The sequence below is a fragment of the Apodemus sylvaticus genome, chromosome 18 (genome assembly GCF_947179515.1).
Source record: "Apodemus sylvaticus chromosome 18, mApoSyl1.1, whole genome shotgun sequence".
NCBI classification, from domain to species: domain Eukaryota; kingdom Metazoa; phylum Chordata; class Mammalia; order Rodentia; family Muridae; genus Apodemus; species Apodemus sylvaticus.
The window spans coordinates 21,378,866-21,396,427 of record NC_067489.1 but is presented as its reverse complement, the minus strand read 5'-3'; the positions used below and the strand labels follow the sequence as shown (position 1 = coordinate 21,396,427).

Genomic DNA, 17,562 nt, shown 5'->3' with positions numbered 1-17,562 from the left:
GAGGCAGTGCTACTGCTGAGTATATGCATAGACCTTTTCTGTGTTCTGAAAGAGAGAGGGAACTACAGACACTGATGGGAACTGGCCTTTGTTACCAAACTTCAAGGTCAGAGAAAATTTAAATCTAAATATTCTAAATATGAAAAGTATTAAATATAAAAAGACTAGATCATTTATATCTAAATAATAAATAGATGTATATAGATATAGAGATACATGGATTAAAAAAAGATTTTTTTTAATATCTAAATTTCCTAAATATAAAGCAATAAAATGCTTACTTATTCCATCACAGCACCTATTAAGGTATGTTTGTAAAACCAAGAGGAAACATGGTGCTTTAAGGCTGGTGTTCAAGATCTGTGGGTACTTCAAGGAATAAGGATGTTTGGATGTTCAGTACTCATTATTTCAGGTATCATGCCTACTTGAGTGTCTTCCCAATCTCACAGATAAGACATGGTCCGAGCTCCTACTGCAGTCAGTTGAATTACAGTTGCTGCTGGTTTTGTCTGAATAGCAATGTGCTCATCCTGTGTGGACATCCCAAGACCAACCACATCTCCTGCTGACAGTTCCAGGATAGTAAACACAGCAAATTTATCATTTTACACTGCTGCTGAACTCCTTCATAGACATGGTGAAGGGACTCATTCGACTGCATCCAGAAGGCTACTTAAGTTCTCTGCAGACTTAAGGCTCTCTTCATCACCAAAAGGAGAGATGTGGAGTTGATGGCAGTTAAGAGCATTTGTGTCACTTATGACCATAGTTGCATGGTAGCCAACATTCATATCGTACTCTCATCCACAAGATCCTCACTATTAAGTGAGTCTTCAAACAACAGGGAATTAAAGTCTATAGCCTTTGGGGAATCCCGTTGCTGGGTGGGAAGGCCGGCAAAGCTCCTATCACCTCTCTGGTTCTATGTTCCACAGTGAAGACATCAGGGCTGCTAGTTATGTCATCTGCCTCAGATGACAACAGGCTAGGGTTCACAAGCTCCTGGTATCACTTCTTGCTGACACCACTGGAACAACCTTTAAGAGTAACCTTTTATTGGACACATGCACACAGTGACTGTTAATATAAATGCTGAGATGGATGGACAGCCTTTCTTTCTCACACTAACAAAGCTTTATGCGTTGGCTTCTTGACAACTCATTTCCACTGTCAACCAGTGAAAAACTGAGTAATTTTCAAACGAGAAATTATTTGTATAAGAGATGATTACATTTCCACATTTGGCCCGGGGAAGGGGGAAGGGCCAGTAGCTGGAATGCTAAACACCCTTAATTCATTGATCTTGTATCTTTAGTTAAAAATGCAAGAAGCCAGAAAACTTGAGCAAGTCATTGTTCCAAACCTGCTATGATCCAGAGGACAAAAGTTGTGGCCAAAAGACATCAAATCATGTCATTCACTGGGCTGACACATGTAAGCCCTAGTGACCAGAGAGTGGTCCAGTGTGATTCCTCTTTCAAAAGGATACCCTGAAGGGATAACTACAAGAGAAGAGAAGCGTTCCTGCTGCCAACCACCTGCATGTCCTGGACAGCTGATTCCACCCCTCTAAGCTTCAGGTCCCAGAAAAGAAAATGAGATGATTTGCAATTCTACAAAGCTATTTCTTGTATCGGCACGCAGCTATGAAAACAGGTATCTAGACAGATTATGCCAAGCAATCTAAGGAACCAGAATCAGAGGATAGAACTGTAATGGTCTATAAAATCTCATATGCAAATAGGAGGTGTGGATGGAACCTGGGATGCATACATTATTCAACATTTGAATTTATGTAACTTTCAAACAGACCTAGAATACCCTGATCTTTATTCATTCTACAGAGAACTCAAATAAGCAAGTCTGTGTCTGGCATGGAAATTCGTGAAAGTTTCCTGAAGCTCTGTCTCCTCTTCCCTAGGGGATAAAGGCAAAGAGAAATATTCCGTCAATACACTTGCACATATAAACTGAGTAGCAGAAGCCATTTCTAATTTGTTCCAATTCCCATCCTGCTCACTGTCCCTCAAAATGAAAAATGATCCGTTGCAAAAGTATAACTGTCTGTCCTTGTGGTTGTGCTGCTATTGGTCACCTAGTGCGAGCCCTGGAGTTTGAATCGCTGTAAGCAAACCAAAATCAGCAGGCCTTTTAATGACGCATCTTTTACCACTAGAGAATAGAGCTAACTCCTGGAATCTGCCACCCTCCCGCCTTTCGCTTTTCAATGCTGACGGTACATAGTGTATGTTACTCACTTGCAGGTCTCTGCTTCTTCTTCAGTAAGTTGCTCCTAATAATGATACATTACTGTGCTTCATGTATGACAAAGCACAAAGATTAAACAAAACTGTGAATATGATTCTCCTCATAGAATGGCTTTGCAATTACCAGCCTTGGTTACTGGTTCCATTATTAAGCTACAGTCAGGCAACTCAGCTCCAAACAGTTTAACCATATTTAGGAGTTTTTTTTTTTAATGTTAGTTTTTATTTCATTACAGAGCAATGAGCAGACTTTTTGAAGCCTAATGTTTCGAAATGAATGTAGGGTAATTTTTGCTAGATATATACATAGTTCTCATTATTCATAATAGTTTTTAAATTGTGGCCAGGAACAGTGAGTGGTAAGCCAGTGCTATTAAAAGAAGCTCATGAGCTTGCGGTCACATTCTGATCAACGAATTGGCAGCATAGTCTTGTTGTATATTATGATACATTAATTAATGCATATATTGAATCTACAGCCAGGGATGTTCTAACTAAGGCTTGAAAGAACCTGAACTAGTGCGTGTGGGTTTTTTTTTGCCATGATGTCACTTCCACCTGCTTGCTTTAGGGTCACAAAGTAGTTCCTTGACACAACCCTTGGGACAATTACAAATGACTGTCAGTGGGGAAAAAGCATAATCAAAAGGCTTCGCCCTTAATAGAAAGCAAAACAAGGGCATTGCTAATCCTGTGATTGCAGACACCAGCAGGCTAGCCTTGCCTCCTTCAGCTTCAGGCTGGAGATTTCCCATGGGGGTGACTCAGATCTTTCATGGGTCTACATATGTGGGAATAACTACAAGACGTCTGGAAAGCCTGTGCTCTTCAGTGGATCCATACTCATCAATGATAAGGGTCGACACAGGACAATGCCTTCACTCTGTCCTTACGTCTGTTTTCTTGTATTCCTTCTACAATGCTTGTGAAGGCTCGTATACAAACAGAATGTATGCAGACTTGGGTAGGTAACCCAGAATTTAAAAGAGGGTCTGCCTCCAAAGGCTGGGTTTATGTCTTAGATTCCAATCTATACCATCTTTTTCTCAGGAAAAGCTTTCTGTAAAGTCAAGAAAGCAAGCAAACAGATTCACCACTGTCTTTGAAGTTTAACCAAAGCCATTTCGCCTGAAAATAAAGCCATAAATATTTCAACGCCTACCATTATTCTAATGTTTGCTCCCAGTTCTACACATCCAACAGATATTTGCTCTGTGTGCCAACCACTATGGCAAGCTCGGCAGCAAGACTGAGGAAGCAGGGAAGCAGCACCAGGGTCCCTGCTAAGCAGGTCCTTCCCAGTATGCGAAGGCAGGTTCAGCACCACAGGAACGTCAAAAATGAAAGAAAGGTTACGGCAAGCTTTAGTGTCATTACCGTCAGGCTAATGATGTTGGGGAATTTTATAAAACACTGAGCTCAAGCTCTACTTTTTCTGGGAGTGATAGATGCTTTCATAAAAGCTTCCAGGTGAAACAGAAACCCGAAGGGACGGTCTATCAGCAGGATAGATGAGGCCCTCCAGGAACAGTCACTCTCAACGCCAGAGCATCACTAAAGGCTTACATCTCTTTCTCATGTATGTAGCCTGGCCATAAAACATCACCTATGTTATACCTACTTACAACCAACTTAATGTCTAGGGTAGGAGGTGAGTAGGTTTGAGATAAGCAACGTGTTTGCCACGATCATTACTAAACCCTCTCATAGGAGACACAGCATCACCTACCCATTCAGACTATGCATTCGCAATCTAAACTTTCTCTTCCGCATATGGCACAACATGGCCACTGCCTGTAAAGATGCCTTTCTAGGTTACAGATTTCCTGTTTCATTCTTTTTTCTTCCAAAGTATTTTAATCCTAATTTTTTTCATACTTGAATTTATATTATAATTACATCATTTGCCCCTTTCCAACCCTTTTTAAATCTCCTCTGTTACTCTCTCACATGCATGGACTCTTTTTCTTCAATTGTTGATATACATATATATATATATATACATATATATATATATATCCGTATATGACACTATATATAGAGAACTCTAGCGCTGAGCTCCATCTCCACACCATGCTCAGCTATTTTAACTCATTTTCTCTGCCAGGCTTCTCTGACTCTGCACATCAGCCTGCACTTTTACACTCAGACTTGTCATCATGTAGGAACTAAACACCAAGTTCTATTTTTCCATCATTCACTATCCTGAAAATCACTGCAGTCAAGCTGGTGTCTGGGAATGCGCCAGAAGGGAGAATAGCTATGGAGACATGACTCCCTTATGATGCAAGTTTAGAGGACAACTGGCAAAATGAATTAACCCAGTGGATTCACCTTGGACATCCAACAATAGAACAGCTCGTGTGTGAATTATATGTCCCAGAGAAAAGTCCAGAACAGAGTAAGCAAAAATAGGCACATTTCTGGAATGGACAAAGCCGGTTATGGGCTCGAATAACGTGGCAGATGTGTTCTCTGATTATGCTATCAGCTCATATAGTCATCATAGCAAGGAAAGGAGGTGCAGGAAAGCTAAGTCCTTCACTAATAATTACTGGGATTTACCCATGGCTTATGCAAAAACATATTCTTTGAGGTTTCCCAAAACAGGAGAGATTCCCAAAGACCAGAGGACTCCTATAGAGAATTTAGCAGGATGGGAGGTACTTAGATACACACAGGAAGAGTGAAGAGCATCTCAAATGTAAAACAGCTATAAACAGGGCACAATGCCCCGAGCTGGGCATTACCTTTGAGAATGCGCATTAACAAAGAGAGAAAGGGAATGGCAGCAAATGTGGAGGACTTGTGTCAAGCTGCTTTCAAAACAGCACCTGTACTGTCTGAAATCCAGCTGCCAATCCAGCATGGGGCGCGGGGAGTGACTCTACCCATAGAATAAGACCCATATGAAGATAGACCTCCAGCTTCGCCAGCATGTCCTGCCCACAGTCATGGCTGCCCTCCGGCTACAGCTGTGGGTCCCAAGACAGCATGTGAATTGTACATAAAGGTGAAAAGGCAGCTCCTTCTTAGGAAAAATCAGTCCCCATGGTGACAAATTATCACATAGTGGCTTCAATACAACACACATTTGTAATTTTGCCATTCCTTGGGTCAGGAACGTGAAACAAACTGTACTGGCTAAGAGCCATGTTGTCAGAAGTACACTCTTCAGGCAATTCCAGAAAAGAACTCCTTCCTTCCCTTCGCTATACCAGCAACCAAAGACAGCTGGACCCTCCCCATCCCCCGTATCACCTCCTTGCCTTTCCCTTTCCCTTTGGAATACATTTGTGATTATATTGGATCCACCTGGATACTCCAAAATAATCTCCTAGTTTTGAAGCTGATGTACTAGACACTGTAATCCCACTTCAAACTTCGATTCCCAGCCACATAAGCTGTCTATGCAGGTCCTGGGGACTATCTTTAGATAATATTCTTTTACCTTCAGCCGCCTGGGACTGTGTTCCTGGGCAGCCACCAATGTCAGATCTGATACCATCTATCTTGCTACTTGGGAAGCATATTACGCAGCTACAGGCTCAGTGTAGCAGCATGGAAGGCTGTCTCTACGGGCGGCCAGGAGGAAGCCATCATGCAGCTCCGAGCCTGAAGGATGTCTCCTGCCTGCTTAGTGCTTACCCTGCTGCACAGACAGGGGAGGAATGGCTCTACTATGGCCTCTGGGCTTTCGGTATCAAGCTTCTATCTGTTTAGTCACTGCTCTTCTTCTCTGATAAGAAAAATCCTTCTATATTCCTGAGACACAGACCCTCTTTGGAGTCCTAATCCTGGTATCTGATTTCTTATTTTATCCTGAGTTTCTGTCTTTAAAACTACTCCCTACTGCTTCCACTTGCTAGTCTAGGACTTTAGCTCCTGTTAGCTGACTGTATCTCTTGCGTCCTGAAGGCCTGCTCACTGCCCAGACCTTGATTGCTTTTGTGCCTTCATGGCCCTCCCTATCTTCTAGTCCCCAGTCCTTCCTTTCATTACCACCAGAAATACCTTCCCCTTCCCAGCAACTCCAAATACCAGACTCTGTCTCAGCCCAGAAAAACACAGCTTGGAAAGATTTGTCCTAAGAGATTCGATGTAGTAGCTCTTGTGTTCTAGGCAAGGCAGCAGAGAAACAAACCTGAGACTCCAAACATGGAAGGGAAGCAAGCTCTTCTCTCGAAAGAACCCGGGGGTGGGGGGGGGGAGTTGGGGGGGAGAAGAGATGCAAATGTATGCACAGCAGTAGAACAAAACAACAGACAAGAAGGCTGAAGCTGAGGAGGAACACGTTCCAACCAGAAAGTATAAAACTGACTCTGACCGCACTGTACCTGAGCTCTCCATTTCTTGGATCCCAAGTCAGTGTTCTTTCTGGCCATCCTATCAGTGGGTCTACCTGCAAAGGACAGCAGGCGGGAACTATCTGATTTAGAGGCCTTTGAAAAGTCATCTAAGCGAAGCACTAACTAACCGCTTATGGAACCCCAACTGGAAAAGCCCCAAGAATCAGCAGCAGACTCAGCACCAACAGCTCCCACATTTGCATTCTGCCTGGGAACATCTCTGGGTATCAACAGACTCTTCCCTGTCTTGAGCTCCCACCTAACTCTGCTTCTCTGCCTACACTCTGGTTATATCTGCTGCTCTTGGGCACATGAACAAACACATATGCACACAGAACACATGCTCCACAATTATAGCTCTTTCCTATGATAGTTTTTTAAAGACTTCCCCAGGATTGATGTATTTTACATACTAAACAGACTCAACTCCTTTATTCATCCTCCAAGTAGAGAACATTCATGGCATCATTTTCTTATAGTTTGGATCCTAATTTCCTCCAAAAGCCAATGTCCCTCGCACTCATAAGGGCTGGTAGAATTTAGTGAGAAAACTTCAGGTTATTAAGCATGGACATTTTAATGACACAGTAGAATCTTTGACTCTCCATTCCCTGAGAAGGACACTTCTAGTGAGTGTTTACCTCCAGAGTAGAGACCTAAAAGCAATGTGAGTTTTAAGTGATGAATAAAACTCCAAATCTGGGGTCTCAAACACAGGAGCCCCAATCCCAGCCCCTGCAAACACTGCAAACCACAGACACTGCTCTTCAGTTGCAAGATATCAGATTCACCCTGGATTTAGGATTCAATAACAGCCACTCACAATCATTTTGGTCCTTTGGGACTCTGCTCTAAGACAAATCTCAGGATGCTGGTTACACTATGAACATATTCTCTCTCCTTCACTGTCCCAGCCTCCCAGGGCTCTGCCACAACCCATCAATCAAGTCAGTGAACCTCTTCATCTTGCCTTGTAGTGACTCTGAGGCATAAAGAAGCATGCAGCAAGAATCAGGCTGGAGAACAGGGACCCTGAAGGGGAGAGTGTGAATTGGGAATTACCTCTTCATTCAATCTCACGTCTCCCCTGAGACTCTCTTTTTTATGAGATGAGGAGGAGTCATGGAAAGGTCCAAACATCAATGTTTCCTTTTTTACTTTTAAAATAACCATCATTGTTTTCTATTAAAAATTGTCTGTTATGTGTTTTGAGCTGTAAAATTAAACTTTGTCCTGTTGCTATAGTGATAGCTAACTGACACAGCCTTCTCCTGCTTTCTGGCCTCTCTTTCCACAGCCCAGTTTCTCTGGTCTCAACTGCAAATGATATGACATCATAAATCACCCTTCCCATTTGGACAGGATCTGTACCTCAAGTTCTTTGGTCCCATGACCACCTGGTGGTCTAGCATCCTCTCGTGAGCTTTTAACTTGACAGCTATAGCCAAGAAGACGTGAAACTGGTTTGTGTTCCAGTGGGTTGGCCATGCAGTTTAGAAGTCCTAGGAAAGGTGTTCTCATCTAACGAAGACAACTCAAAGGGCATTAGGTCCCGAAGAGTGCTCAGGTGATGTCTGATCCGAGCACAGATGCAGGGAGAAGAGAGAGTGAGTCACTGCTCCTGACTGTTCTTCATTAAATAAAATAGTACTGAGAAGCAATGAGCTCTACTCCAATTATGTCCATCCAAAGATTACCAGAGTGTGAGAGGCTGTGGATCACAACTTAAGAGGCATACCTGAGCAGGGCATTGCTTCTCTCTAGCATCAAGACTCAGTGAACTAGGTTTCACATGTCTGGTTTCTTTGCTTTCTTCCCCCTTCTGTTTTCATTATACATAGGATTTCAAGCCATCTAAGCTGATTAGGCAGTACTAGCCAATGCATACATGTGCACAGGGAAGCCTCAGGACTGAGCTCCCTCTACATTGCTGATAGGAAAAGCTGTGGCCTGCAAAGGACGGCGATAAACCCAAAGCAACTCCAGTGCCATGGCTTGGGTCTTCTCCAGCTCTTAAGTCCTTACCTTTACAGTAACTGGATATGTGTTTTAGACCCGATGCCTGAAGCCTGGGACCAGGGTCCTGTTCTCTTTCAACCTGATCCCAGCTCCTACCCTTTGTCCCACCCATGTTCTCACCTTTAGGTTGGGCCACACCTCCCGCCTTTGCCTCTACCTCTGCATATTTTTGTGCTCAATGGCTGGCAGAATCCCAAGCCTGAGGATCAGTTTAGCTTCTCCGGGACTTCAATTTAGTCTGTGGTTGGCACCTTCCAAGATCCTTTCTACTCAGAGTAGGTGGATAAGAGGGTATACTAAGCAAGGGAAATGGATGAGAAAGAGTCTAGGATATGACATTTAGATTTCTCTGCTCCCCAGTGGAAGAAGCTTCAAGCTGATAGTGTGATTTATCCTTTCCCATTTTGGTCTCGCCTAACAGGTTCCTTGATCTCTGTAACCTCAAGAGTTAAGTTAGCACCATAGGCAGCAAGGGCCCAGTCACTGAATAAGGGTACACTTTAAATGACCTGAATTTTGTCTTTGGAATACATGTATTCAGACGTCATGTGTTTGTGTGTGTGTGTGTGTGTTCTTTCAATGTTTTATTATATTATATTTGTTTATGGGGGGCATACTTGGCATAGTGTAAAGGACACAGTTTAAATTCTTTCCTTCTACCATAGAGGTCCAGGAGTCAAAGTCAGGTTCTTAGGTTTGCTAGTGAGTTTAGCCTCTGAGCCATTTTGCCAGCCTCTGTCTTTGCAATATATTGAGAGTTAATAAGTTATCCTTGAGTTCTAATGTCCTAGCTCTGGGATTAATTGAATTCCTGAAGATAGACTCAAAATCATAAAGAACTACTTTTGGCATGTGATAGGTGGTTATGATACATGATCACTTTCCAATTTGCTAATCATTGTGATAAACAAAGATATAGCCTCTCTCTTCCCAGTGCTACCTCCAAATACACTACCTCTGAAATGAAATTTAACAGCACTCTGCTGCTTAGGCAAAGAGAACAGATGAGCTAGTTACTCATTCACAGAAAGAAAAGATAGAAAATTTCCAGTGACTCTTTCTTTGAGGTGTCTATTTTAAGAGATCTGACGATGCGTAGGTCACAAGGTTAGAGCCTCAGCCTTTCGGGGAGCAAGCATCTCCGCAGAGCACCCCTTGTTCAATGCCACACTCTGCAGAGGCTCCAAATTAGCTTCACTCCTGCACTCGTTTCCAGACAAAACCATTCTACACCTGAATGTCACATCCACCTCCAAGAAAACATTATCCTGTCCTCAAACTCAGCTGAGAAATGGTGTGAAGAGACTCCTTGCTATTTGTTAAGCAATTAGCTGAAGAAGTACGCCAGTGAAGTCAAAACCAAGTGTTGTTTCAGATGCTCTCCTCGTTTCCAAAATACCATTTAAAAATAATTACGCCCACGATTTATGCACGATTCATTAGACAGCAAGATAAAATGCACTACTAAATTTTAATTGCACTGCAAGAGGAGACATAATGAAAAATATCCCCTAACTTCTTGGGATTATAACCCAGCACAGTAACATCTTCATCACAATATAAATCTTGTCTAAACAGTTTCAGCCTTGCTAAATATATATATATATATATATATATATATATATATATATATATAAAACTTAGTTTCATTATTTGGTTATACCTCCAAAGACATTGTTTAAGTAAGCATTTAGAAGGTTAGGTAATCTGCGATCAATATTTAAGTTACTGATGAAAGCTAATAGGTTTGAATCACAGCTTCCCTCATAACACTGTCAGGAAGACCATAAATACACACTTGTCTCCAAGCAAAAGTGACTGTGAAGACTATGGTTTATTTGGGCTTCTTCTCCACCAAACTAAGAACATACGATGTAACTGTGCCCTGGTGTGGGGAAAACACAAGTGCAAAGGATGGTGATTGCTTCCCATAGATGCTGGCAGGAACTTACCACCTATGCAGTATGCCCATCCACACCCATGTGGAATGTGGGCCAAACCTGGGAAGAGCACCACAGATGTGTATCTCACGTGATACGCAATCAGTGTGGCAGACATCCTGGAGGATGTAAACATTAGATGAACGTAGCCCATGAAATCATACTCCAATGGTCCTGTGTGCTAAGGGCTCCCCATCCCTCCCTCCCTGTGGGTTTTGAATGGTGCCTGCCATTTGACCCAAAAAGCTTGTAGCTTCTGAAAAGAACGTGATTCGTAATGACTGAAAAGAGGGTGTGTGGCTCTCAGAGCCGGCCTGGATCATGCCTCCCCCCCCCCCGCCCCCCCCCCCCCGACACACACACACATACCTGTGGTTTTCAATGGAGGTTTTTCTCCTAGCAACAGCTTTAACCTTTTGGCATGGATTTTGCCTTGGTAATGGGAGTCGGCCACCACAGCTGAGGTAAAGGACATGTTACAGAGTGTACAGCATTTATTCTTATCCACTGTGTCAGCATCGCTTCCCTGCATGGGGAAAAGGAGAAAGAGTGTCACAGAGGAACTCAAGTCCGACGTCAAGGGATGGATCATGCCTAGGAGATTTGCCTATTGAGGAACAGCTTATAGACATGCTGAACTTCATTATAATTACCATCAACTCGGTAATATACATTTATGCAGGGGCTCCATGTGCAAGGCCCTGGGTTTATAGGAAACTTTGCAGATATGAGTTACCCGAAGAAAAATGGAGCCCACAATTAGGAGAAAGCATATTGTCTGTCTCTGTGAGAAGAGTAGTTGGTAATTGCCCACATTATACTCATTAAAGTAAGGGAAATATCAGAGTTCACATGGCCTGAATTATTTAGTAGAAATTATCATTTGGCATTCAGCTCTGCCTTTGCCAATTTTAGCCTCACCAGGATACATAGCTGCACTGTTCAAGTTGTTTTTAGAGAAAAAGTTTCTCTAAGGACTTGAACATTTTTCATACTTAATTTGCATATCTATCATAGAGCTATGATGACCACACCGCCTGAATTTTCTGGCAGGATTTTGAGTCATTTTCCCCCTATTTTCTTTAGAAAAGGGGATTGGCTAAATGCTGCACAGAATGCTTAGTCCAGCTTAATTTTTATGCCTTTGTACGGTTTAATGAAAATGAATCGTGAATCAGAGAAAAGCAACTCCTTTGTCAGAGCGTGTGACATGGCCATTATGTCTGCAGGTCATCAATTACTTCTACTCTCCCAGAAGATTAGTCCTCTGCCTCCCCTCCTGCCTTGTTGGAAATTGAGGGTACAGTGGGCTCTAAGATAAGGACCAAATCTTTTCCTCGGTGGAACCGAAGAGCAAATCTCATTGTGAAAGAACACCCTTAGCAGATCTCTACCCCCACACTAGTCCCTTCTTAGAGACCCAGAAAACCCAGAAATGAAATTTAAAATTGGATGGAGACAAGGAGAGGATGGGAACAGGGTTGAGGGAACTGAGAATTATATAATTTTTGCATAATTATAAGATGTCCATACTGATAGAGTCGCCTTACACACATTATATAGTAGTTAGTAAACTAACTCCTTTCTTAAGGTAGCATATATGAGATCTCGGATAATTAGATTTTGGTATGTGGGAAGACAGCCCTTCTATGTGCACATGTGTTTGTGTGTGGTATGTGCATTTCTGTCTCTGTCTCTCTGTCTCTGTCTCTGTCTCTGTCTCTCTCTCTCTCTCTCTCTCTCTCTCTCTCTCTCTGTGTGTGTGTGTGTGTGTGTGTGTGTGTGTGTGTGTGTGTGTGTGTGTGTTCCAGGAGGCTGTCCTATACTTAAAAGGTAGGAAAACCAGACTCACATTCTGAAATGCTGGAAGTGGGGGATGGTAATCATTAAGTCCCCCCAAAGGGGCCACATTCCCACAAGGCCTTGCTTTGGGCATTCTGCCCTTGCTGAAGGTAAGCTGAGCTACTTTAAGTTTTGCTTCCAGATGAATATAAAGGCACAGGAATGTTTACAAGCCACTATGTACTTTGCTAGGAAATAAAACAGACCTGGCAATAGAGCAGAGAATCGGCACTCAATGATCTCTCCAACCAAGCCTAATGGGGGTACAGAGTCCCTTGGAGAGGAAAAGTCAACACATACCAGGCAACATCAAATCTCAGGGCAACTGAAGAAAGTGCAGTGTGTTCACTGAAGAGTGAGGGGCTTGGGGGCTTGGGGGAAATAGAAAATAAATTGGCAATCTTCCCACAGTGTGTTAGGCATAATTAGTCCCACCTATGTGCTTTTTTTATTAAATGGTTAAAAGTTCTGAGATTATAATGTAATTACAACATTTCTTTCTACCCTTCCCAAAACCAAGAGACGCCCATATATATACCTCCCTTGTTCTCTTTCAAATGGATGGCAACTTTTATCACTGTTATTATGTGTATGTAAGTACGTGTGAATGCACATACATTCCCCAATACAAACTACTCAGTTGGTATGTTACTTGTATGTGTGATTTTAGGGATAACTATTGGGTTTTAGATAAATATTGGTGTACTCTACTCTGGGAAGACTAGTTCTCCCACTTTCAGCATTTCTTAGTTGCCCGTGTAGGTTGGGACTTCAGTGCTTGTTTAGACCACGTTCAGGAAGTCATGCCGGTGAGACTTTATGGGTGTTGCTTCTGACATTACTAGGAAATACAGTCTCACAGCAAATTTCCTGATCCTGTCTCTTATACCCTTCCTGTCTTGTCTTCTCAATGTTCCCTAAGCCCTACATGCAGCAGTGTTCTATACATTCATTCTCAGGACATGGCTTTACAACTGCATTTTGTTTGCCTAGGCCTTTCTGTGATGGCCTCTCATAAAGTTGCAAATGGAAGTTTCCTTGATGTGGAGTTGAAACTACACGTATCTGTGAGTGTAAAGACAAATATTTAGACTATTGTTAGATCACACTGGTTTGGTAAAGTAGTGCTTTTAAGTGGTTGTCCTTTCGATATCCACGAATTCACTAGCACTGATAGTTGTGTAAGATTCCAGCCACAGGCGTGCATTTCCTTCTATTGAGTAGGCCTTAAGCCCAATTAGAGAGTTGTTAGTTGCTGGCAAGGTGTGCGTGTGCCACTAGTTCACCCTGAGCATCACCATTCCATGCTGGGCATCGACTGGTTCATCAGCATCATAGCTGGTTAGGATCATTGGTTACTTCCTGTTGTGGAAGCTTGAATGGCATCCTTGGGTACCATGAAAGCTACACCTCGGGAGGAGGCTTTCAACTTTGTTCTAGCTCAGGCTCTCTGGGCCCTGTGTCTAAAATACATAGGATTGTCAACAATTGAAATTGACCTTCCACCTCTAAGGGACAGCCAAAGCACCTGCAATAGGCTGTATGCTTTGGGAATCTCTTGGACAGCCCTGGCCAGCAACACAAGAGAATGCTACTCATGCTTGGTATTGGGATTTATGTTAGATGGTCTCTGGCTCTTTATCAGAGCAATCTCAGATGAGACAAAAATGTTCATTAGATAAATATGTGTGTATATTATTAAACATTATTAAGTTTATTAGCTTTGGAAAGTAAATAAAAGTATCATCATTAAAAGTATGATTCCTTTTGGTACACGCTTCTCGTCATAGTGTCAGGGTTTGCTGACTATAAGATGAATCCCCAGGTAGGGCACTCGCTGGATGGCCTTTACTTCAGACTCTGCTCCACAAATTGCCTCCCTTGTTTCTCCTGTGAGCATTTTGTTCCCTTTCTCGGAGGAACCATAGCACCCTCACCTAAGTCCTCATTCTTCTTGAGCTTCCTGTGCTGGGTGAATTGTAACCAGAGGGGCCCTGCCAGAGTCTTACAAATACAGAGGCAGAAACTAGCAAGTAACTATTGGACTGAGCTTGGGGTCCCCAACGGAGGATCTGGAGGGTGGTCCAGAGGAGCTGAATGGGGTATATAGCCCCATGGGAAGAACAATGACTTCAGACACCCAGATACCCCAAGACTCCCGGGGACTGAACCATCAACCAAGGGGTATACATGGTTTCAGCCAAAAATGTGGCAGAGGAATGCCTTTTTGGGCATCAGTGGGAAGAGTGGTCTTTGGTCAGGTAAAGGCTCAATAGAGGCCACAAAAGAGGGAAACAGATGGGATGGGGGAGTTGGGAGGAGGTGGGACTGTGTCAGGTAGAGGGGCATACACATGGAGGCAGGGGGTAGAAGGAGGGGTAAGGAATCGTCAGGGATGGGGGCTTTTGGGAGGGGGGAAATTGGGAAAGATTTTACCATTGGCAATGTTAATGAAGAAGATACTCAAAGGAAAAAAAAAGAAAAAAAAGTATGATTCCTTGTGGCTTAAACCAGATACCCTTATTTTTATTCTTCTTTTAATTAATTATTCTATTTATTTACATTACAGATGTTGTCCTCTCTCCTGGATGATCCCCCACCTCTGGGCATCCGGCTTCCCTAGGGTCTGTCAAGTCTCTAGAGGTTTAAGACTTTTCTTCTATATTTACCTCCTTCACTCTCCAATAAGATGCTCCTTTTTTCTCTATCACCCCAATCAAATCACTTGTACACTGCTAGTCCCTTTTCTCTATTTATACCCATCTCCCCCTTACAGAAACCCGTTTCCCAGGCCTCTGATCACTTGTCCATTGCTCCCAATCCCTCTATCCTGGCAATGATTCCATCTTACTATCTTGGTTTCTGTAGTCACTTCAGGCTCGGTCTCCACATCTGAAGATTCGAAACTAGGAACTACAGATGAAAAGGAACCATTGGCATTTGTGCTTCTGGTTCTGGGTTACCTGACTGTCTTAGTCAGGGTTTCTATTCCTGCACAAACATCATGACCAAGAAGCAAGATGGGGAGGAAAGAGTTTATTTAGCTTACAGTTCCAAATTGCTGTTCATCACTAAAGGAAGTCAGGGCTGGAACTCAAGCAGGTCAGGAAGCAGGAACTGATGCAGAGGCCATGGAGGGATGTTCCTTACTGGCTTGCTTCCCCCAGCTTGCTCAGCCTACTCAATTATAGAACCCAAGACTACCAGCCCAGAGATGGTACCACCCACAAGAGGCCCTCTCCCCTTTATCACTAATTGAGAAAATGCCCCACAGCTGGATCTCATGGAGGCACTTCCTCAACTGAAGCTCCTTTCTCTGTGATAACTCAAGTTGACTCACAAAACCAGCCAGTACACTGACTTAATACGGTCTTTTCTAGTTCCATCCAGCTGAGTATTATCCCATAGTGTATTTGTCCACTTTTGTTACCCACTTGTCAGTTGAAGGACATTTGATCATTTCCATTTTCTTTTTTATTATAAGTTTTTTATTTTCTATATTCTTTGTTTACATTCCAAATGATTTTCCTTTTCCCAGTTCCCCTCTCCCCATAAGTTCCCTAAGCCCTCTTTCCTCTGTCCATTCTCCTATCAACCCCCTCCTACTTCTCTGTCCTGGTGCTCCCCTACAATGCTGGAACAAGCCTTTTCAGGATCAGGGACCTCTCCTTTCTTCTTCTTGGGAGTCATTTGATATGTGACTTGTGTCTTGGTTATTCAGAGTTTCTGAGCTAATATCCACTTATCAGTGACTGTATTCCATGTGTGTTCTTTGGTGATTGGGTTACCTCACTTAGGATGATATTTTCCAGATTCAACCATTTGCCTAAGAATTTCATGAATTCATTGTTTTTAATTGCCGAGTAGTACTCCATTGTGTAAATTTACCACATTTTCTGTATCCATTCCTCCATTGAGGGACATCTGGGTTCTTTCCAGCTTCTTGCTATTATAATTAGGGCTGCTATGAACATAGTGGTGCATGTGTCCTTATTGCATGTCGGGGAATCCTCTGGTTATATGCCCAGGAGTGGTATTCTAGCTATTGTGACTAAAATCAGAGCACAAGGATGAGCTTCCTCACCTCCACGGCAGTGTTTCCTGTGAATTGTTTTGGTGAGGTTTCCCTTTTTTGCTTGAGTAAGATGAAAACTCAAGTATGTATCACTTTACATTTCCTTAACTGCCAAAGACGGTGAACAAAGTTTTGAGATGTTTCTTAGGCAATATTTTCTTTTCTTTTTCTGAGAACTCATGTTCAAGGCCAAGTGTTCGAATGGATCAATTGATTTTTTTAAGTCTTTGTTTTTTGAGTTCTTCATACATTCTGGAATCAGTTCTTTGTCAGATGTTAAGGAGAAAAGATTCTAATTCTCTGGGCTTCCATTGCCTAGTTGATCATTTCTTTATTGTGTAGAAGATTCTTAAGCCCTGTAAGTCAACTGTTGGTCTTAATTCTTGAGCAAATTGGGTTGTATTCAGGAGGTCCTCTCCTGCTCCTGTATCATGTAGGGTGCTGCCTATGCTTTCCTCTGGCAGTTTTATTGTTTCAGATTTCATGTTTAGGTCTTTGATTGTGCAAGGTGATAGATACAAATCTAGTTTCATTCTTAGGCATGTGGGTATCTAGTTTCCCTAGCACTATTTCTTGAAGCTGCTTTCTTTTCTTCAATATATGTCTTTTAACATCTCTGTCAAATATTTAGTGGTGGGAGTTAGATGTTTAGACCTTTGATTTCCTTCTGCTGGTATGCATGTCTGTGCTTGTGTTAGTATGGTATTGCTTTTATTAATGCATCTCTGTGGTATATTGTATGATGTGGGACTCTAATCCCTCTAGAGTTCTTTTTACTCAGAATTGTCTTGGTGTCTTTTGTAGTTTCATATAAATTTTAGTACGCTATTTTATTTCTCTGAATAATAAGATGGGGGTTTTGATTAGGATTGCATTGAATCTACAAATAGCTTTTGATAAAATGGTCATTTTGCCATTGTAATTCTACCAGCTCTACTAAATATTAATAATTCACAATATAAGCATGGGGTGTCTTTCTGTTTTCTGGTGTCCCCCTTATTGTTTTCTTCAGAAGTTTAAGGTTTTCATTGTAGAAGCCCTTTACTTCCTTAAGAGTATTCAGATAT

General features: G+C 42.4%; 1 protein-coding gene across 1 annotated transcript in view; it reads right to left on the bottom strand.

The window, feature by feature from the left end:
* Zmat4 (zinc finger matrin-type 4) overlaps positions 1 to 17,562 on the bottom strand; it is a 309,004-nt gene that overhangs the window by 146,062 nt on the left and 145,380 nt on the right. The window contains exon 3 of the mRNA XM_052162649.1: positions 10,948 to 11,104. Coding sequence (XP_052018609.1) covers positions 10,948 to 11,104 — 157 coding nt within the window. The remainder of the gene's footprint in view (positions 1 to 10,947; positions 11,105 to 17,562) is intronic.